General features: G+C 33.4%; 1 protein-coding gene across 1 annotated transcript in view; it reads right to left on the minus strand.

The window, feature by feature from the left end:
• Positions 1-22,432, minus strand: part of LOC140436674 (cytosolic 10-formyltetrahydrofolate dehydrogenase) — a 28,185-nt gene extending 5,753 nt beyond the window's left edge. Inside the window, exons 1-11 of the mRNA XM_072525707.1 lie at positions 22,246-22,432; positions 9,592-9,745; positions 8,703-8,937; positions 8,288-8,558; positions 7,957-8,224; positions 6,193-6,373; positions 5,434-5,710; positions 4,920-5,257; positions 4,619-4,812; positions 4,092-4,285; positions 2,101-2,311 (exon numbers count right to left, since the gene is read on the minus strand). Of these exons, the coding sequence (XP_072381808.1) occupies positions 2,101-2,311; positions 4,092-4,285; positions 4,619-4,812; positions 4,920-5,257; positions 5,434-5,710; positions 6,193-6,373; positions 7,957-8,224; positions 8,288-8,558; positions 8,703-8,937; positions 9,592-9,745; positions 22,246-22,257 (2,335 nt within the window). The 5' untranslated portion in view covers positions 22,258-22,432. The remainder of the gene's footprint in view (positions 1-2,100; positions 2,312-4,091; positions 4,286-4,618; positions 4,813-4,919; positions 5,258-5,433; positions 5,711-6,192; positions 6,374-7,956; positions 8,225-8,287; positions 8,559-8,702; positions 8,938-9,591; positions 9,746-22,245) is intronic.
• Positions 22,433-22,973: the final 541 nt, after the last annotated feature.

A 22,973-nucleotide genomic window follows, 5' to 3' on the forward strand; every position in this document is an offset into this window, starting at 1 on the left:
AGTTCTTGTGAACAAAATCACTTATTACAGTCAACAATATGGGCTCAATATATACGTAAAGAAGACAAAGCTCATGATAATTAATAAGAAAAAGATAACAGAAGGTTAACTCTACGTCAACCAAACCTCATTAGAAAGAGTAAAGTGGCGGCCACAACCACAACGGCGCACAGGGCACATCGTACCGCACCTGCTCTTGACCAAAGCCTCGCTGAAGCAAAATAAATACAATCATTGCCGTCAATGTGCGTGGCCAAAATGACGCATCGCTCCTATGTACCTTCGCACATCGCTGGTTACCAATGCCTCGCCTACGTAAATAATAAATAATTGAGCTTAGTATTTTCTGATTTTCGCATAGTTATTATTCTATGGATGGATAAAGACAAATTAATTAGTTATGTGTTTATGCGTGAACCAATTTGCTCCGTCAGAAAACCTGCATTTTCAGTGCCCAAGTATGCCAAATATTTTTGACAACATGCACCTTTTACACTAATTTGTATAACATTTTTTTTTCAATAAAATGTTTATTTAAAACTTTTTTAACTTCCCGTAATGTTAACAAGTCTTTCTTCAGCTGGTATGGGTTGGACATGGTAATTCTTCCAAGTGATATTTATTTTTCCTTCAACTTTGTTTAAAATATAATCAAACGTATTTGTATTCATTCTTATGTATTCAAAAAAGCGTTGAGAATCTATTCTAAGGTCGCTTTTGCGGTCTAAGCGGTGAAATTCGCTTCTTATTTAGAATATGCACCGCCATTTTTGTCTGTTCTTTGCATAAACACCATGCCTTAAAATTAGAATTTAAAAAAATGCTTTCTTCATCCGATGAAGAGGATGAAGAAGACATGATTAAAGAAAAACAGAATAAATGTGCGGTGCACGGTGCGTAAATAGGGCCATTAATGTGCAAAGCAAAAGCTAAGCTAGGTGCGATGTATTGTTCTGTGCGTTGTACTATGCGATGTGCGACGAGCCGTTGTGGCCGACACCTTGACGCATTACAACTACCTCGGCACTATAATAAATGAAGAATGGGCCGAAAATTGACCCAAATTGAAGACTACCCCCAGTTTGGGACACTATAATAACGCAGATAGAAAACTTAATAATTCAATGAAACTGACAAACGCCAGTACGATATGATTTAAATAATTGGTTAATTTAGCAGAAAGTTAAGATGATAAATGATGTTCTAATGAAGAAGATGAAGAAGTCATTTTGACCGTTAATATTGAATATAAATTATTAATTTTATATCGCTACTACTACTACTATCGGTTTACAGCGTTCTCCGACGCCTTCCGACTCCTAACCGCCATTCTTCTCTATTCAGCCATAGGCCTGGAGGGATTTCTCTTTCCTCTAGTTCTTTTTCAATTCCCTCTCTCCAGCTTTTTCTCGGCCTTCCTCTTTTCCTTCTCCCTTGTGGTGTCCACGTCAAAATCTGTTTTGGAATCCTGTCATCTGGCATTCTCTGTACATGGCCGTACCATATTAACTGTTTTGTTTTTATGTCATCAACTATTGTATGCTTGACTCCCATTATTTCACGTATTCTCTCATTTGGTATCCGATCTCTTCTTGATTTTCCTGCTGCTCTTCTCCAGAAGTCCATTTCTGTTGCTAGTAACAGTTTCTCTGTTCTTTGTTTCATTTGCCAAACTTCGCTGCCATATGTGATTACACTTTTAAGTATGGTGTTGTATATGAGTTGTTTGTTCGCTTTAGATATTGTTTGGTCCCACAGAATTCCGTTCATCATGGATATGGCTTTTCTACCGTGTATGTTTCTGTCTTTTATAGCAGCATCGAGTGTTCCATCTTGAGTTATCTTCATACCCAGGTACTTGTATTCATCACAGTTTCTAATTTCTAATTTCTAATTAATTTTATATCGGAGTTCATTATTTTCGTAAATATGTAGAATCTTCAATAACTGTGTTCTCAAAATATGTACTTAAATTATCTTTAACAAAAGATAAAACATGCTAAGGACAAATTTATATCATAAAACCAGATATGTGATACAACAGATACCATGTATTACTATCTTAGACTAGTCAAAGACAAAAATTGTAAAAATATTTACCTATTTCTACATATTCTAATAATTTCTTCATATGTGCTAGGTGGTTTTGTGGTCCATGTGACGTAGATCTATTCAATGGATCACCTATCTGTATTTTCCTAGTTTCTTGGACTACTCGTCTTATAAACTCGTCATGGATACTGTCTTCTACGAAGATGCGACCGGCTGCTATGCAGTTCTCTCCTTTGTTGAAAAAGACACTTTGCATTCCCTAAAATAAATGGTTTCTTAATAATTGATTTACGTACAGAAGTAAATGAATGTTGAAGATAAAAAACAATCAAGAAAAAATACATGATCTGCTAATATGGGAAGTATAGTCCTCTCTCTTTATAACGATATGCAAGGGATCGGGAATTTTCATCGGAGATCAGGAGATCGTTATACAGAGAGAGGCAAAAATCGTTACTGTAATAATAATAATAATACTATAATAAATTACCTTTTGTAATTTAAAAAATTGACCAAAACGATTATAAATGAATTAACACCGTATATACTGTACACAACATATATTTATTAAAGACCATGTATCACAACAATGATATAAGCAATACAGTATTAAAAAATTACTGTACAGTTAAAAACTGTATACGATTGGATAACACTGAGTAGGAGGGGTGGCCGCATTCCTTAAGCGCGAAACAAAACAACCGCTGGACAATGACATTGCCACTCGTGACTCAAATAATCTGGGGTTTAAACATAATAACACTTTGGCATAGACTATTAAACGCTGAAAAGTCATCGCTATAGATATCGGTATAGAGAAAGAATTATTACATTATCCTTATGACGAACCAAACAGCGTTTACTATTTTTATCGTTATACGGGAATTATCGTTATATAGGGAATCGTTATAATTAGAGACTACTATATAAAGAGTTATCGACAATAGGTTTGTGGTGTGGAACCGACCAAAACATAGAAACGTACTGTGCAACTAATCACCTAATTTATTTATAAGACTTTGACTTTGTAATTCAAATCTATTCGTTCCTGTTAATTGTAATAAGAACATACATATTAATTTTGGTATATTCTTATTGCTAACTTCTTCTTTTAGTATTGGTAATCAGAGTCTGCTACATTCTCTTGACGGGCTTGCTTCACATCACCTTAAGTAAGATGAGGGCTGCTTCTTTGATTTTTCTTTTTGTGCTGTCTGTTTCTTTTATGACTACTGATACCTTTTTCAATCATACACTGTGCTATTTGTCCCAGGCATGTTTATATATCTGGGATCTGTCAAAGTCTCTGTTTTTGATGTGTGATTCATGGTTATTTATCCTAACACTTGATGGCCTAGACGTTTCTCCCAGACACAAACTGTTGCATTCACAGGGTATTTTATAGATGCAGTTCTTTGATCTCTCCTGTGTGTTGTTTGTTTTGGTTTTTGACAGAATAAATCATAGCGTGTTGGTTATTTGAACATGTTTGTGATGTTGCATTAAGTCATGAAACCTGGTCAATTAGACCTCCAGTAATATTTTATTATCGTAATAAGGATACTAATCAATAATTTCAATATTTATTTTAGTACCAACTAATTACTACTGTCAGTACTAACATTATTAAATTTGCATTAAAAGACAACAATAAAATACAAGTACAAAAAAGGTAGAAACAAATATTTTTGTGTCAACTTAAATTTTGTAGTTTATACATTTGTTTTGTACGATATTTGGTGTGAAAGAAAATTACATCATTTACGATAAAAAAGACCAAAGGGGAGACAGACTCACATATTTGAAACAAGTGTAAAAGGCGTGAAGATTTTGGATATAACCAATGAAAAATACAAAGCGCATAATATATCGGAATGGACGTACATCTTAGAGCAGACCAAGATTCGTAAACGATTATCGAGCCAATGATCAAATATTTAAATAATATATTGAGAAAATAGATGAAATAAAATGATCATCAAATATTTTAAGAAAATAATTAATGGTTTGAATTTTGGTAAAAATAACATGTAACTTACCAGTCTTACTGCCTTGTCAAGATCACAGTCTGAAAATATAACTAATGGAGATTTGCCTCCAAGTTCTAGAGATACTTTTTTCAAATTTGATTGTGCGCAACTCTTCATTATGACTTGTCCAATTTCTGTGCTTCCTGTGAATCCCAGTTTCCTGACGTGAGGGTGATCGGCTATAGCTTGACCAGCAACAGATCCTAAAGACATGTATTAATCAATAATGAGACACTATGAAAACTATTGTTATGAAACTTTTTCTTCGTGTAATTTCTTTTTTTAAATACTTCTTTGGTAATAACCCATAAAATAATATCCCAATTTGACGTTTCGTCTTCCAAGTTGGAAATTGCTTTATATAAAAAGTTTTTATATATAGATACTGTAATAATAATGTCCAAATTGTCAATATAAATTAACAGATAACACTTGTTTTGAAGAAGTTAAAAGGTCTAACACAGATTTTTTAATAATTTCTGGTTTATTCCCACCGAGACATTTGATAAAATGATGATAAATCAACCAAAACTTACCCGATCCGGTCACAACATTGATAACACCCGGTGGAATTCCAGCCTTTACTGATAATTCTGCGAATTTTAAAGCTGTTAAAGGACAAACCTGAGCAGGCTTAATAACTACGGTATTTCCAGCTGCCAAGCAAGCAGCCATTTTCCACGAAAGCATCATTAATGGGTAATTCCATGGGGTAACCAATCCACAGACACTAAAAGAATTATGAATAAGTTACGATATAAGTAAGACGTAAGGTTTAGAGTTGGATAAATCGTAATTGGGTTCTTCCTATAAACAAAAAATTACAAAGCAACTTACCCGATGGGTTCTTTCTTCGTGAACGAGAGATTTCTGTTAGGTCTCGCGTGAGATACTGGCAACGTAGACCCCTCAATTTTGTCTGCCCATCCAGCGAAATACCTCCACGTTTCAATGCTCATACCAACGTGAGTTTTTAGAGCTAAAGTATACACAGCTCCGGAATCAATCGATTCTATTGTAGCTAGTTCTTCTTTGTATTCTTGCATTAAATCGGCAAGCTTGAAAAGCATGAGACCCCTTTCCCTTGCGCTAATCTTACTCCATTCACCGTTTTCAAACGCGTTCTTTGCAGCAGCTACTGCTTTATCGACATCGTTTTTGGAAGCGCATTGAACCTGAAAGACAATAAAAATCTTCTTACTATAAATGTGTCACGTATATGTATATACACTAACAGAGATTGGGTAGTCTAAGCCTTTTTTTAAGTTTAAAAAGAAATTATATATTTGTACATAATAATAATTTAACAAATTTTTTAGAATATAAATAGAACACTCCTATTTTTACTTACGTCGCAAATCACTTCTTCTGTAGCTGGATTTACAGTTTGAGTAGTTTTTCCACCTTCAGCATCCATGAATTCTCCGTTAATAAATAGTTGGCAAGGGAAACGAATTTTCATTTTATTTGCCTCCATTTCTATTGCTCTGTATTCTACTTTGATCTCGCCTTTTCCTCCACGACTTTTCTGGACAACATTCACGCAAAATTCCGAAAATACCGGCGCCATAAAAACATCTTCATTTTCTAGCTCAGTTTTAAACAGTTCTTTGACCTCTTCCACTAATCTATTAAAAAAAAAAACGTTCTTCAAGGTATATATTTCATGATTTAGTATTTTTATCAACAATAATATTTGTTGTGTCACTATAGCTTAAACGGGATTTAGTCACACTTGGTTGTAGTGTGCTGGAAATGAAACTCCCCATCAGAACATGCTCGTGATATTTGGTATAAAAATTAAATAATCTCCTAGCCGGTCAATAAAAGTGATAAGTGATTTCATGAGAATAGTACAACATTTGCGGCAAAATACAAAAATTGGATACGAAAGGTTTTTTAAGTTTAAGATTTTTTTTCCAATTGCACAAGCATATTTTAACAGGAAATTTCATTTCAAATAATGCTTCAATTTATTTTTGTCTTCTTTTTGTCTATGACCTATTTCTACAAAAACTTAAGTTGTGGTTCCCCCCAACCAACGTAAGCTAATTTTTTACAGATCCTGACTGGGCTACTAAAAGTATTTAGAAGAAGAAATGTCACTTACCTGACGACGTCCATGGATCCAGCCCCGCTTGCAAAGAAATCTGTGTCATCTTCAATATCAATGTTCAAGATGGCCTCCCAGACGGCCCTGACTGATTCAATTAATACTTTTTCTTCTGGGGTTAGTTCAATCTCTACTTGTTTAGTAATTTGGTCTAATACTGAAGCGTTTTTCATGCGACCTAAAAATACGTACCGCGTGTCAATTGAAGAAGATAAAACGTGGGGCAAAATGATTTTCTAGAGGACTTGTAGAGTACCATAGTAGATATAACATAAAAGTAACGAAAACGAACAAATACTTCGGTTCGAAAGAGTAAAGATTTAATAAACTAGATTACACTGATTATATCAATCAATAGACTAGAATAAAATGGAACAATATTTAAGAATAAGAGCTACAGAATCTTAATATATATATGAGTATGGTGTGAATGTCTTATGCCTATTTTTGTACATTTGTAATTTTTCTGATTATTTTGTTAATTTGTAAGATATCTAGGGATATCTAGGTTAAGCTTTATTTTTAAAGTGTCCTTAGCAAAACATATTTTTATTACGTCAAAAACACATGGTCTTGACCTTAATATAAACTTATAAAGCAAGCATGTCTTGATAGATGCCAAAGATATTATCGAAGATACGTATAGAGCACACCTTAAACAAATAAACTGAATAACGAAAAGTAACACAACATCTGAACGTCAGAAATAAAAAAAATAATGCAAACCACAGAAAAAAATCTAAAAGAAGTCCTGATGAAAATGAAAAATAGAAAGACTTTGGGGAAAGACAGAATAGAACTAGTTAATAAAAAATGTCAAACTACAGCTGATACAATATTTAACAATCATGTTTAGTAAGATCTTGAAATTTGTAAAAATAGCTGAGAAATTGTGAACGAGCCTTAGGGTCATACTTTTAACAAACGCAAACAAAAAGTGACCCCAATTATTATACAAAAATAAACCTGTTATATACCATTCTAAGAATCTTAAAAATGAAAATAAAGATAATATGCTATCCCTTCAACGTTGTTCTGATAGCGAAGAATGAAGGTTATCTATAAAGAATGTTACATCAGGCTGATGTAATACGGCTAAGGAATTCAACATGAAAATTAAAATAAAAAGCAAAAGTCTAGTAATATCAAAAGAACCAGTAAAAGCAACTTGAGTTTGAAAACCAACAAGATACTTGTAGAACAAATAACAAAATTAAATAAATACCTTGGGGCTTGGATTCAACTTAAGAGACAATATTGAGAAAGAAGGGATAGAACAAGTAATAAAAGCAAGCAAAATAGTAGGATGCTGTAACAAAACAATGTGGAGAAAGAAACAGCTAAAAATAAAACCAAAAACAAAAAGAATAAGAGGCAACGTTTAAGAGAACATGCCATATTCCCTAATAAAAAAGAAACATATGAATATAAATGTTTAAGATAGTTTAATAAATGTTTAAGAGAACATGCAATATTCCCGAATAAAAAAGAAACAGATGAATATAAATCAGATATAAATTGCTGATGAGAAACTGACGAAGATAACCGTACATGAGAAAATCACCTTCGCTACAAAGTTATTTCAATCAATTTTGAATATAACACAGAAAAGTAGATCTAACAGTTTAATAAACGTCCATGCACAAAGTATAAAATATATAGGATATGGTAATCTGAAAATAGTTTTTACATTACTACAAGTGCTCATAAAAAAATTTGAAATATACTAAAGAATCCATCATCAGTTTTTATCCTACATACCGTTTACTTTAACTCTTTTAACATTGATGTACTCCCCATCAGATCCTGTCAGCAGCAAACCTTCCTCGTGAATAATTCCTGGTTTAGTACCTTCGATCTGGATTTCTTTTCCAATGGGTATTGCTGTTTTCCATAACGATGAACCAAACAACAAAGCTTCTTTGTATTCAGCTGAGTCTGGCAGCTTCATCAAACAGCTAGCTCCAGGAACAGAGTCCATACCACGGATGAAGTTGTGGATTTCTAGAGCTGTTTTATTCCAGTCGATCTGTGGACAGTATACATTTAGATATTATCTAATAAAAAATATTTTTTATAATAGTATTGTTACCTTTTGTAACTCAGGCTTGTTTAGCATAGGATCATATGTTGCTCCCTTTTCGCTTTGAACTACCTTAGGAGCAGTACCATCAGCGACCATGTCTACTGCTCTAGCTACTGCAGTGACACCTACTGGGTACAAAAATCTCTTGTAAATAGTATCTACCGTATCGTTTTCTTGAACGTCGCATTCTTCTTGTAGGAGGATTGGTCCAGTATCTAGACCGTCGTCAGCCCAGAAGATGGAAAGGCCTGCCTTTTTGTCGCCGCAGATGAGGGTCCTGAAAATAAAACAATAATGAATATTTTACAATTTTTTATACCATTTCCTTTTTTGAATAAAATATATGCAAGAACTACAACTAAATAATAATTTTTTAGTCACCAATGGAATTTTTTGTACTCAGAATATTCGTTGAACTCACCAATTGATGGAACTTGCTCCTCTGTGCCTGGGTAAGATGGATGGATGGTAGCAGATGCTTTTTAGTCTGGGGTAGTTTATCACTTCCATCGGAATAAACTGGGAACAGTATGGTAGGACGTTGAGGTCGGCATTCACGCTTTTGTACTGTTCAAGTACTTCTGGTATAGGCTTTCCGGCTCTTCGCCATAGTTTTATTTTGAATACTGGTATGTCATTTTCAGCTGCAGCCTTAGCTAAAGACAAAGGGACTAATTAGTATGGATTTACATATTTGTCTTCTTTTGTCTACGCTATAAGGGCAGTGGCGAAAAAGATAAAACTTTGAATTATACCAACTCTTTAATAAACCAGACGTTGTAACGTTCATTAAAACACAGTGACTCAGATGAGCTGGACACATAATACGAATGCGTGACAACATTATCGCTTAAAAACTAATCACAGGGACATCTGTAGGAAGAATAAGTAAGAATAAGTGTAGTAAGTAAGGAAGAATAAGTAAGAATAAGTAGAGGCTGAATAAGTAGAGGTACTAAAAATCAGAAGATGGCAACAGATTACCAGAAACCAAACAGAATGGCGACGAATTTTGGAGCTATCCAGGATTCACAACGGATTGACGAGCCAAAGATAAAAAACCTTTTCAAATGTAGTTTTTATTGTTAGTGAAAACATTTGTAGTAAATAATGGACAAGCATAATAAACCACAATTCTTCATTTGATATTTGTGTTTCCAGATAGGGAGCGAAATTTTCAATTTGCTATAAGTGACTTCTGATCAACCTTTTCGTTGCTGTGTTGGTTAGCGAGGGTAGTTAGATATTTCACGTATAAAAAATACTACAAAAACTTTAAACTTATAAAAGACGCAAAAATACCTACGTACCTAAAGGATCTTCCCTTTTTCCCTTATCCATAATAGTAAAAACTCCTACAATGATGTGTCCATGTTGGTTTAGTTTGTGCATGACATCGACAGCGAACGCACTTTGACCAATGATGGCTACTTTTAGTGGAGATGCAGTGGAAACACTTGTTACCTGAAAACAGTAAAAAAAGTTATTACAAAGTGGAAACCCAATTACGAGGTAATTAAAAGTTCTCTACGTAGTCCATAGATGATATTGCTACAAATGAAAATCCAGAAACCGAGTATATTTTCTGCTTTTGTTAAAATTATTCTAGTTTTTAAATACTGTTATGAGTCACACCACTCTAATTACGACCCTGACATAAGAGTAATTAGAGAAGCCGAATTAACCACTTTGTCGGCAAAGTTCTCGAACTTCGTTATCGGTATTTTTCTGGAATCTCGTGTTAAAGTGCCGATTCGGCATTCGTTCCTTCGCTGGCTATATCTAGAACAGATGTTCGTGTATATAAACTGCTCGGCGCCCTCTGAATAGAAGGTAATTAGACAAGTGCTTTTGTAAGCGATACCCATATTATTGTAGGCGATATTCGTTAGTGTATTTATAATTATTAATCTGACATTTCATATTTTTTTTAAGTGATTTTTTTGTAGTTATGTGTAGTTAAATATAGTTAAACTACTTTAACTTCACTTAATTCCTGAACCCACAGAAGAACGCAACAGTACTGTTTAATCTTTAGGACTTCTGACATTTTGGTGATAAAAAAAGCAATGAAGGAAAAACTTCTACTAAACTCATAGTAGAAATTCGAAGATTTCTTACTTGGTGGAATTTAAAATATACAAAGCAGGCAGATTGATAAATTAATCGACAAGGGGAATCTATAATTTGCATTCCACAACTTGTCGAACCACCACGCCAAATATCCTACGCGAATTAGTTTCTAGTACTCGAAAATTAGTAAATAAATAAAGCAGAAAGACGTTTGAGATTTAATTTCAATGCAGGGCTCCTGCCTTTGCATTCCACAACTTGTCGAACCACCACGCCAAATATCCTACGCGAATTAGTTTCTAGTACTCGATAATTAGTAAATAAATAAAGCAGAAAGACGTTTGAGATTTAATTTCAATGCAGGGCTCCTGCCATCCGCTTATACGTATTTCTTCGCAGAAGCTTCTGCATAAGTCGCTCTGAGGAGATCTAATAAGGTCGAAATACGTATAAGCTGATGGCAGGAGCCCTGTATTGAAATTAAATCTCAAACGTCTTTTTACTTCTATTATAATTAATATATTTGCAAAATTACTAAAGTAATAAAAATATCCAAAAGGATTACAATTTTCTATCAGACCCTCATCAGTGAAACCTGAAAGTAAGTAATCCCTTTAATATATTGAATAAAATGGGTAACATTTTGACTGTTAATTAAACATTATATACACAAAAATACAATAATAGGTACATAAAAAACATTATATACTTCTTCTTCTTCTTTGAGTGCCTCTCCTATCGGAGATTGGATATCATTAGGGCGATTCTAATTTTATTTACTGCTGTTTTGAATAATTCGTTAGTGGTACAGCCAAACCACTCTCTTAAATTTCTCATCCAGGGCATTCTTCTACGGCCTGGATTTCTGTGTCCTTGGATTTTTCCTTGCATTATATTTTATAGGAATGTGTACTTTTGTCCTCTCATCGGGTGGCCGAAGTATTCAAGTTTTCTCTTTTTTATATTCAGTATAACTTCTGGATCGTTATTTATTCTGCGTATTACCTCTTCATTTGTAATTTTATCCACCCAACTTATTTTTAGTATACGGCGGTAGTACCACATCTCAAAGCTTTCAAGATTTTTAACATTCTTCTGTTTTAAAGCACCGTAAAGCAAAGTACTGAATATATAGCATTTTAACATGCTAGTTCGTAGCTGAATACTAATATCACGATTACAAAATAATTTTTTCATTTTTATAAAGGTAGACCTGGCAATTTCAATACGTCTTTTTATCTCGTGATTTTGGTCACCTGTTTCATTGATGAGGGTTCCCAAGTATTTGTATTCGTTTACTTTTTCGAGTTGGGTACCGTTTATTGCGATACTAGTGTCATGTATTGGATTCTTACTGAAGGTCATATATTTGATTTTTTTGACGTTCATCCTTATGCCGTAGTTATTACATATCTTATTCATACTTTTAACTAGATGTTGTAAATCTTCCGCTGTTCTTGCCATTAGTATTGTCAGCATATCGAATGTTATTGATAACTTCTCCATTGACTATTATCCCTTCGTTTGCATGTGAGAGAGCTTCTTGGCATATTTGTTCGCTGTAGATATTAAACAAGAGCGGTGACAATATACAACCCTGTCGTACTCCTCTACGTAATTCTATTTCGTCCGATGTTTGGTCTTCTATTTTTATATTAGCTCGCTGATTCCAGTACAGCTTTAATATTATTTGTATGTCTCTGATGTCGATGTTCTTACCCTCCAGGATTTCTTTGAGTATATTGTGGCATACTTTGTCAAAGGCCTTTTCAAAGTCTATAAAGCAGGCGTGTACCTCTTGGTTAACATCTCTGTATTAGGACGTTTAAGGCAAAGAGAGCTTCTCTTGTACCTAATCCTTTTCTGAATCATATACATCTAATCACATTATATACACAAAGATACAATACATAAAAAATATTGATTTTTTTAAGATAACAATCAAAATTTTACCCCTTTTGTTTATTATATTAAAGTGGAATTACTTACTTTAAGGTTTCACTGATGATGGTCTGAGAAGACCGCAAACGTTTTGAAAATTGTAATCATTTTGGATATTTTTATTATTTTATAATTACTAATTATAATACAAGTTTTCACTTCATTGTAAGTTCTTTTAAACTATAATGCCTATACAGCCAAATATTGGCAATTATCCATTAATAAGTTATTTTGGTGAGATCCTTCTAAACATTTCCTGTATTTACTTTAATTTATTTTATTGATTTTTCTTTTAAGATTTAATTATTCGTATTCTAGATATTTTTTCATCACAATATTATTTTGTGTCAGGTATAAAGTTTTTGTATTTTTCCGCTCAGTCAGACCATTTAATTCCTCATGCATTCTTTTCTTGCATTGTTGTTTTGTAGATAGGCTTATCGCAGATAATTTAATAAAAAATATATAAACAATTGCCTGCATTGTTTAGTAATTAATAACATACATTACTTTATGTTTAGATTTGTTAGTCAATTTGTCATGATAAAATCCCCATTTATGATTTGGTAATCAGAACTGAAGAAAAACTTGTCCAACCTTGAAGTATCAATCGAAGCGTGTGTTGAATATCACGATTTTATGTTTACTAAACTGACAAGTTATGTAATGTGAATCTGAGATAGTAATTAGATAAAGAATAAGCCAACATGGTATATTTATACGCACAAGGAGCAACTAAAAATAGCGAGATTATAATCCTTTTTTTGGACGAAATCTGCATTTGTACTGAGATATGCTTAAAATTGTCACAATCAAAGAAATAGAAACATCTAAAAATGTTTATACTTTATACTTTATTCACTTGTCTTGTTACGAAGTGGCTTAATCTATATTTGAATAATATCTATATGTGACTAATTTCATATGCCATTATTACTCATTACCTTCGATAAAGACCCTTAAATTAGTATTGATTCAATATAATAAAAATATCTAATCCAAATAATCTTCAAATAAAGTCGCCCAGAATCCATTTCAAGTTCTATATTTTTAATTGTATAATTACAGGTTTAAATATAAGTACTATCATCATCATCCAGCATTCCGCATCTAGAGTTGAACATAGGTCCCTCCTAATTTTTTCCAGTTCTGTAATTTTTAATACTTTGCATTTTTCTTCTCTCTTCCATTAATACTTGATTTCTTTTGGCAGTGTATCTTCTGGCTTTCCTCTATAGCTTCTATTTAGTGTTGCCCAAATGCAAGAACAAGACGAGACTTTAGCCAGTCTTGGTCTTGGTCTTGCGCCAATACACCTGGTCTTGGTCTTGGTATTGCGCTTCCGGTCTTGGTCTTACAGCAAGAGTCTTGTAAGTCTCGCAGTTACCCATTAGCCTATTGCTTCAGATCTTAGAACAACGTAACAGAGTAGGTACATTTTAAGCTTGAATTAATATAGCCATAATAAAGGCCAACCACATTAATAAATGTCTAAACAACTGACACTGGGTGGGGTTTGAACCCACGATCTAAGCGATCCGTGCCTATGCTCTAACTAACTGAGCTATCTACCATGTCTCATGGGAGTCAATCTGTTGTTTCTTAATAAACGTTTGAATTTTATAAGCTTACATGTGCTAAAACATGGTTAAAACACAAAAAAACCAAATTAATGACATAAACTTGACTGTATTGTAAAGAACATCTAGAAAGAGATTAATGGACCCTTTCCTTATATGAACTGGTATAAAAGAGTTATACAATTTGCCATTTATTTAGATAATAAATAAAATTAAATTACAACACAATAAACAATAGCCTTTGACATTACTGTTACTTTATATTAATTCCTTTTACCAAGAATTAATACAAAGTAACCATCTGGCTGACTCACCACTTAACCTATTTCTATGTTTTCTAATTGCTAATGATGCTTTAAACCAAAAAGAGCTAAGCACAAGACAAAAATCAGTAGAGACACTGAGACAAATGGATATAAACGGACTAGCCAATAAAATAAAAGTAACTGTAACAACATCGGTTAAGAAAATATGCTCAAACACGAAAACAGCCAAAACATCTAAACTTCAACCTAATACAATTAAATTACTAAAATAAAGACGAAACAGAACAAATCGAACTTCGGACAGCTTCAAAAGTTTAAACAAAAAAGTGAAGTAAGAAATTAGGAACGATCATAGAAACTATACTAACAATCTAATAAAAAATATAATACAAGATAACTGCAATATGAAAGTACTCAAAGCAAAAAACTCAAACGGCACAAGAAAAATCATAGAAATAAAAAATGAGAAAAACGTCACCGTCCGAGACAGAAAGGAAATAAGCGAGGCCATTGAAAAATTCTACACTAAATTATACTCGGCAAATACACAACCACAACAACGACGTACTGAACGAACAATAATTAACACCGGCTCAGAAGGAATACCGGACATAACCGACTATGAAATAAGAATAGCCCTAAATCAACTAAAAACGAATACATGTCCGGGAGAGGATAAAATTACAGTCGAAATGTTGAAAATCGGTGGAAGAAAAATAGAACAGGTATTAAATATTTTATTTAATAAAGTAATTGATGAAGGAAAGATTCCTCAAGAATGGTACAACTCCGAAGTCATTTTACTATTCAAGAAAGGAGACAAAGCAAACATCGAGAATTACCGACCAATATCCTTGCTCTCACATCTGTATAAATTACTAACTAAAATCATAACCAACCGCCTAACACATAAGCTCGATTTCTATCAACCTATCGAGCAGGCTGGATTCAGAAAACATTTTAGTACCATAAACCACTTGCACACCGTAAGAACACTGATAGAAAAATGCACCGAGTATAATGTTCCAATTCATATGGCGTTCGTCGATTTCCATAAAGCATTCGATTCCATCGAATTATGGGCAGTGCTTGAGTCTCTAGAAAATGCACGTATAGATTCAAGATACACTAACATAATTAAAAACATATATGAAAATGTCACCATGCAGATAAAGCTGGACGAAAGCACAAAAACTAATCCCATAAGACTACAACGGAGAGTAAGACAAGGAGACACCATCTCTCCCAAACTATTTACCCTTGCTCTAGAAGACATTTTTAAGAAAATAGAATGGAACAATAAGGGTATCAACGTCGACGGATCATACTTAAACCACTTGCGATTCGCAGATGACATAGTTTTAATAGCCGATAATATCCAAGAACTAAATGATATGTTACAATAATTAAATGCAGTTTCAGGAGCGGTAGGCTTAAAAATGAACTACAGCAAAACAAAAATACTGAGCCGAGACCAGACAAATATAACAATACAAAATCATACCATAGAAAATGTTGAACATTATGTATATCTAGGTCATGTTATCAAACTAGGAAAACCAAATCAAGATGCTGAAATTAAAAGAAGAACACAACTGGCATGTGGCGCTTTCGGCAAATTAGCATATATCTTGAAAAACACCTCCATTCCTGTAAACTTAAAGAAAAAGGTGTATAACACATGCATACTACCAGTTTGTACTTACGGCTTGGAGACAGTAGCCCTTACCAAAAAATCTGCTAAAAAATTAGAAACAACGCAAAGAGCAATGGAACGAATCATGCTTGGAATATCACTAAGAGACAAGATTAGAAACACCGAGATAAGACGTAGAACGAAGATTAGGGATATTGTGGAAGAAATTGCAAAAATGAAATGGCGCTGGGCAGGTCACGTAGCCCGATATAATGACAACAGGTGGACACGGAGAATTCTAGAATGAAGACCAAGGACGACAACAAGAAGCATGGGAAGACCTCAAAAAAGATGGGTAGATGACATAAGAACAGTGGCAGGCAAACAGTGGATTAGATTGGCGCAAGCTGGAGAACGATGGAAGCAATTGGGAGAGACCTACATTCGGGAGTGGATGGAAAATGGTTGACAAAGAAGAAGAAGAATGATGCTTTAGAAAATAATCTCTCATCAGGTACTGAAGTTGCAGGTATTGAATATACGCGTCCTCCACCACTCTAAAATGTCTTCCGAGCTGGCGGTTCTGTGTTTACTTAGGTACTCCTCCAACTCGTCAATAACTAAGCCTTGATGACAAGATCCAGATGAAGTCGAGGGGTATGCATACAGTTTCTCAAAGTCTAATAAGTCTTCATCTTCATCATATTCACATACTTTCTTTTTATTTCTTGGTGATTCTAGAGATTTATTCATTGAGTGTAGAGTTTTATATTCTTTATAAAGTTCATTAAATTTTTGCAGGCTTTTTGTTTTAATTTGCTTTCCCCATAATGTCATGTCAAAAATCTGAGCCTTATGCCTTGGGTCTAAAATGAAAGAGATACAATAAATCCAGTTGCTCTTCTTATAATGTTTAAGCATTTTGTCTCGAGCTGCTTGAAAACCCAAAATGTGCCTTTTATCCACATCAGATCGATTAGGTTCCTCATCTAATTATTTTACGATGGATTCAATTTTATCGAGCAAGAGATTGAATTATACAATCACTAGTGGTAATGTAACATATTTGTCTCCACCAAGTTTCGTTGACAAATTTTTAAAGTTTATTAGAAACTTATGTATTTTATCTAGTATTTGCCATTCACTATCTGTGATTTAAAAATCGTTTAATTTGGTGACAGACGTGCACAATATGTTAATGCCAGTTCTCACTTTTAAACCAAATCCAATCATATCATGTGTGGAATTTTCTCTCGTTGGACAGTCGAGTATGAGATTCAGATTTGATGGCACGTCAGCTGCTTCACAAGCAGACTGAGACTTCCTCTTCAACATCTCACTTCTTTTTATTTTACTGGAAATACTGCGTAATTTTGTTGTAGCTGTACGTGAGTCAGCAATCTTTGGAGGATATTCTTCATCTTCCTCAGTGTTTGCCTCTTCTTAGTCTTGCTAAACCGCAAGAACAGGACCAAGACTGATTTTTGGTAACACTACTTCTATTGTCAGTATAAGCCAGATGTTTCATATAATTAGTTTGTTTTGTTTCTCAATATATTGACACAAAATTCTTTAGCCGTTTGAAATTGATTGGATGATGTGGATGTCGAACCTTCAAATTAAATGTTTTATTTAATTATCGCTTATTGCACGAGGTATTTGGTAAACACTGAGATGTTAAAAGAAACAATTTCAGAATAATATAAATAAATCACGTATCACTCTCTATTTTGAAAAACAAAACATATGAAATGCAATATACAACAATTGTTAAATAGTGCAATGAGAGAAATTGAACATTTCGACGGGACTAAGGATTATTCTTTTTTCATACAAATGTCATATTATTATGATGTTCAAATTTTGTAAAATTGGCAGTGGTTAGTGTTGATATTCAATAGTAATGTTAGTTTTGAATTTGGTTAATTTCTAATCATAAAACAAGACGATTAATCACCGATTGGAATTTTTTCAGATGAGTAAATGTAAATATCTTTCTGTTGAGCAAATCTTTTCTGTTACTGCTCTATTAGAAAATACCACATTTAGTCAAAGAGAAATAGCCAGAAAATATGGTGTTTCTCAATTATCAGTTCGCAGGTTGGGTCAAAAATTTAGGAAAGAAAGAGAAACGTGGTATTAAGTCGGTTCGGAAGGTTCGGTGTAGCAGAAAGCTTTCAGTCAACCCCCATAGAGCAAACAGTTTTAAAGAATTTGGCTGTAAAACACAGAAGTGTCACCCATAGAGATCTAAGGAATACATTGGAAGAAGCAGGCTGTTCAATATCGGTGACCACCGTACGGTGAAATTTGTACTGTGTGGGGTTTAACCTTTGAGTAGTGGCGTCACTATGTGAGAGACCGGGTAGATTGTTTTTTTTTTATGGTGGTATTAAACAGGTTATTGTAAGGAATCGAACGTTTCTGTACCTTTATGTACCGTTGTGACTGTCGTCGAGCAAATATACATTGGTTCATCCACATTTGAAAAGTAGAGCAGCTTTTAGCAATCTTCCGAAGAGCTCGGAAGTAGCTCGAAATGATGCACCGGAAAATCAAGAAATGCCATTAATTGCTGGAAGGTGCATCAAGGAAAATGCAATGCATTTATGTGTTTAGACCATATCACAGGTGTACGTCAGAACTGTAGGGAACTACAATAAAAGTATGTTACAACAATAAAAATGTTGTTACTGCAATAAAGCCGTGTTACGTTTGTTTATTTTTATTTTATAAGGAAATATTAATACACATGACATTTTTTTTTACTTTTTTTTTCTAAAACGTCTTAATATATTTACCTATTCTAAATTTCTACAAAATAAAAAAGAAAAATCCTCTATTTTTATTTTTTAGACCCACCTGGTCTATGACACTGGGGCAACTAAACTTGTAAGAAACTTTAGCGCCACTACCCGAAGGTTAAATGTCGTAGGACTATTAAAATGTCAAAAATAACACCACAAATGCTCAAGAAACGATTAGCTTGAACCAATTTGCTTAAATATTGGACTGTTGATGGAAGAAAGTTAATTTTGGTTTCATACTTTATAATTTTTATTCACATTTGCAGGTTTGCTTGAGTGATAAAGCAACATTTCAAATTATGAATGATACCACCCAATTTGTCCGAAGACCAGGGGGAAAATATGAGAAGGGATGTGTAATCAAAAACAAATTAGCAATAATCTGGACTCTGGTCTGTAATAAGTGGCAAAGGAATGGGACGTGTATATGGGGTACACGGAACCATGCAAGAGGAAGCAACAGGACAGGAAGTTAAAAGAGTCTTGTAGACAAGATTAATTCCATAAATTAACGAATGCTTTGGTAATGGTTGCAAGGTCTTTATGCAGGATAGAATACCTTTCCATAAAGCTAAAAGCATTAAAAGTTTTTTAATGGGAAAAGAAATTCCTCTATGACCATGTCCCAGCAACTTACCGGACATGAATCCCATCGAAAATGTCTGGGAATTCCCTAAAAAGAAAATTGGCCGAAGAAGCAATAACAAACAAGGGTCAGTTGATAAAATCATTTTTTATTGAAACCATAATAACCATTTAAAAGAAATAACAGCAAGATGCATAAATAGCGCGCTTAGGAGAGTGGCTGTACTTCCTAAATCCAAGGGTGGCTTAATAAAATATTAGTATTGTAGTAAAATTATGTGGTAATTTCGATTTTTTTGTTTAATAGATATACAAAAAGGTTAATACTATCATTTATATAATCCTCTTATATATAGCTAACATAGTTATAATTAATATTGTTCTAAAGCCATTTTCTTGTGGCATTTTAAAGTAATTTGTGGCATTTTAAAGTAATTACCATTTAAATGGAAATAAGCCACAATTAAAGGTTAAAGTAAGTTTATTGACCTTTCAATTCCCACTTCTAAAATCGTTCTCAAAATACAAACAGTAGTAAATTAAACAAATTTTGTTTTTTTGTTACTTGATGAAAAATTCCACTAATAATTTAATTTTATCTGACTCATTTATATTGACAATTCAGACATACATTATACATTTTAAAGTAGACGACTTTAAAATGATATTTTTAATAGTGATAGTGTTTTAGTTGCGTTCTTGGGACGACTTTACTTGTAAGATAATTCATTCGATTACACGAAATCAACTTTAACTTGGGAATATCCGTCAGAAAAATCATATCATGTAATTCGTCTTTAAAAAGACTACCACATACCATGATGACAGTAAAATTCTCCTGTTAGTGATTCCATAGTACATTATGAGGGAAAAACCAGGACAAAACCTCATAATACTATCCCGACATGGTAAGTATTTGGTCGTACATTTTGTTTACCTTCAATAAACACCAAATGCTGATTTAATATGTTTGTTAATTAAAAAACATAAATGATGTATCCTCGATATGTTACTGACTTATTAATACTGGTATTTTCCTTTTAATAACTTCCTCTTTTAATATGGGTAACCAGATCCTACTACATTCTGCCGAGGAATTTGCAACACAATTGGTCTCATTTTACCATCCGTTTCTTTTAAGACTATACTTGAATCATTCCATTGAACCCTATGTTCATTATCCCATGCGTGTTTACATATTTGAGATCTATCAAATTCTATATTTTTAATATAATTTACTATGGAATCACTAACAGGAGCTATTAAATTACATGCATACAAAGATTTTTTCTGACGGATATTCTCAAGTTAAAGTTGATTTCATGTAATCGAATGAACTATCTTACAAGTAAAGTCGCCCCAGGAACGAAACTCAACAATATTGGCAATATCATTTTAAAGTCGTTTACTTTAAAATGTATAATGTATGTCTGGAAGATCTAAGAGGTGAGACACAATTTGGTTTCAAGAGCGGACTGGTTACACGTGAAGCAGCTTTCTGCGTGAATACGTTTGTACAAAACTGCATGGATCAACGAAAGGATATAGTCATAAAGCGTTTGACACCGTAAAACATGACGCAATGATAAAAAATGCTACACAACGCTAACATTGACGAGAAAGATATAAGAGTTATCCAGAATCTCTATTGGAATCAAAAAGCACGAGTGAGACTGAACAAATCAACCAACAATGAAGAATTTGAAATTTTAAGAGGTGTGCGAGGGGGGTTTATTTTGTCTCCTATGCTCTTCAATCTCTATGTGGAGAACATTTTTGCAGAGGCACTGGAAGGCTCTGAGTGTGGATTAAAAGTAAACGGGTTCCCGATAAATAACATTCGTTACGCCGACGACACCGCGATAATAACAGACAACGAACATGATATGCAGTTGATGTTAAATAAAATAAACACCGTAGGAAAAATATATGGCTTGAAGATAAATGCTGGAAAAACTAAATGCATGGCAATAAAAAAAAAACGCACTTTTAAGAATACAACTGCAAGTAGATAATGCTCCAATCGATCAAGTGAAAACATTTAAATACTTGGGAATAATGATGAATGACCAATGGGTTCCTCAACAAGAAATAAAATGCCATACCGAACAAGCAAGACAAGCTGTTATCATTGTTCGGAAGCTATTTTCTTGTGTCATTTTAGGCAAATAGTAATTAAGCTTCTATCAAATTTAAACCGCTACTATGTAATAGCAATCTTTCCTTCAATCTCCGCTACAGGATGGTTAAATGCTATGTATGGTCCATATTGTTATACGGCATGGAAACATGGACGTTAAAAGTACCTTCCATTAATAAGTTGGAGGCCTTCGAAATGTGGACGTTGCGAAGAATGTTTCGCATACCATGGACAGATAGAGTGAGAAACGAGGAAGTCTTAAGAAAGGCAAATACTGAGAGAGAACTACTTAATTTGATCAAGGTACGAAAAATTGGATACCTCGGCCATGTTCTGAGAGGAAAAAAATACGCAATCCCTCAACTAATCATCCAGGGAAAGAGGAGTAGGTCGCAAACAAATACCGTGGCTACGGAACATAAAGAACTGGACAGGCATAAATAACACTGGCGATCTTTTGCATGCCGCAAAAAAAAGACGTCTGGCCTTAAGATAATTCGCCAACGAATGTGCAATATAGATGTCTGAATTGTCAATATAAATGAGTCAGATAAAATTAAATTATTAGAAGAATTTTTCACCAAGTAACAAAAAAAAAATTTGTTTAATTTACTAATGTTTGTATTTTGAGAACGATTTTAGAAGTGGGAATTGAAAGGTAAATAAACTTACTTTAACCTTTAATTTAAATAGTAATTATAGCTATAATTATTATAATTGATTATGAAATAAAGAAAACCAGAATTTGCTAAGTGGGACTAATAATATGAGTAGGAACTGTATATGTATACATAATCTTTGGAGTGCCTAAAAGATATATTTTAGTTCTGGAAATGCAGGACATTTAATAACAATTTAAAAAAATATACCTAATATAAAAAAAAATAAATAAAAAACTTTCTATCTCGTGAATAACTATTAAAATTTGGTACTTACATTTGGCGGCATTTTGAATACACTCGTCAAACAACAAAAACTTTCAACAAATTAAATGCCGAACGGAAAAAGTAAAAGAGAAATTTACTCAAATTCAAATCGACCGGCTTTGTGATGTAACAGTCGAGTATTTCAAACCGTTTGATAGTATTTCTCTCACCGTTCTGTCTTAACTACTGACCTCGCTTTTCCGCTGTTGGCGTTTTATAGTGTAGGCATCATTCTTATCAAAACGTTTTTTAATGACGCTGCATTGAAATGTTGAACATTTTTCTTATTTTAATCAGCTGGCTTTTGCATTGATGTGGTTTTCTGATGCCCTGATCGATAAGGTAAACCTCTAATTTTCGCAATAATAAACAAATAACCGGTTATTTCTTATTTTTTTGGGATTTCACTTTTCCACGAAATATTTTTCTTTATGCATTTTGTTTTGAAATCGTTTCAATGATCAGTTTGTACCAAATATTTTGCTGGGAGTAAACCACAATTATTTTATGCTTTTTTGCTACATATTAAGCCGTTTTAAAATAAGAATAATAAATAGATGTACAGTTTCTATGATCTTAGACAAGTAGAAAATCTTCTTTTTTTACAAATCGAAGGCAGATATCGAGCACAGTTCTTTCTTTCGCTTGCCAAATACTTTGGCCTTCGGAGCGTCTCCAGCGGCATTTCCGGGAATGTCATAGACTTAAAAATATGCATTAAATATGCATTTGTTCTAG

Source organism: Diabrotica undecimpunctata, chromosome 3 (genome assembly GCF_040954645.1).
Source record: "Diabrotica undecimpunctata isolate CICGRU chromosome 3, icDiaUnde3, whole genome shotgun sequence".
NCBI classification, from domain to species: domain Eukaryota; kingdom Metazoa; phylum Arthropoda; class Insecta; order Coleoptera; family Chrysomelidae; genus Diabrotica; species Diabrotica undecimpunctata.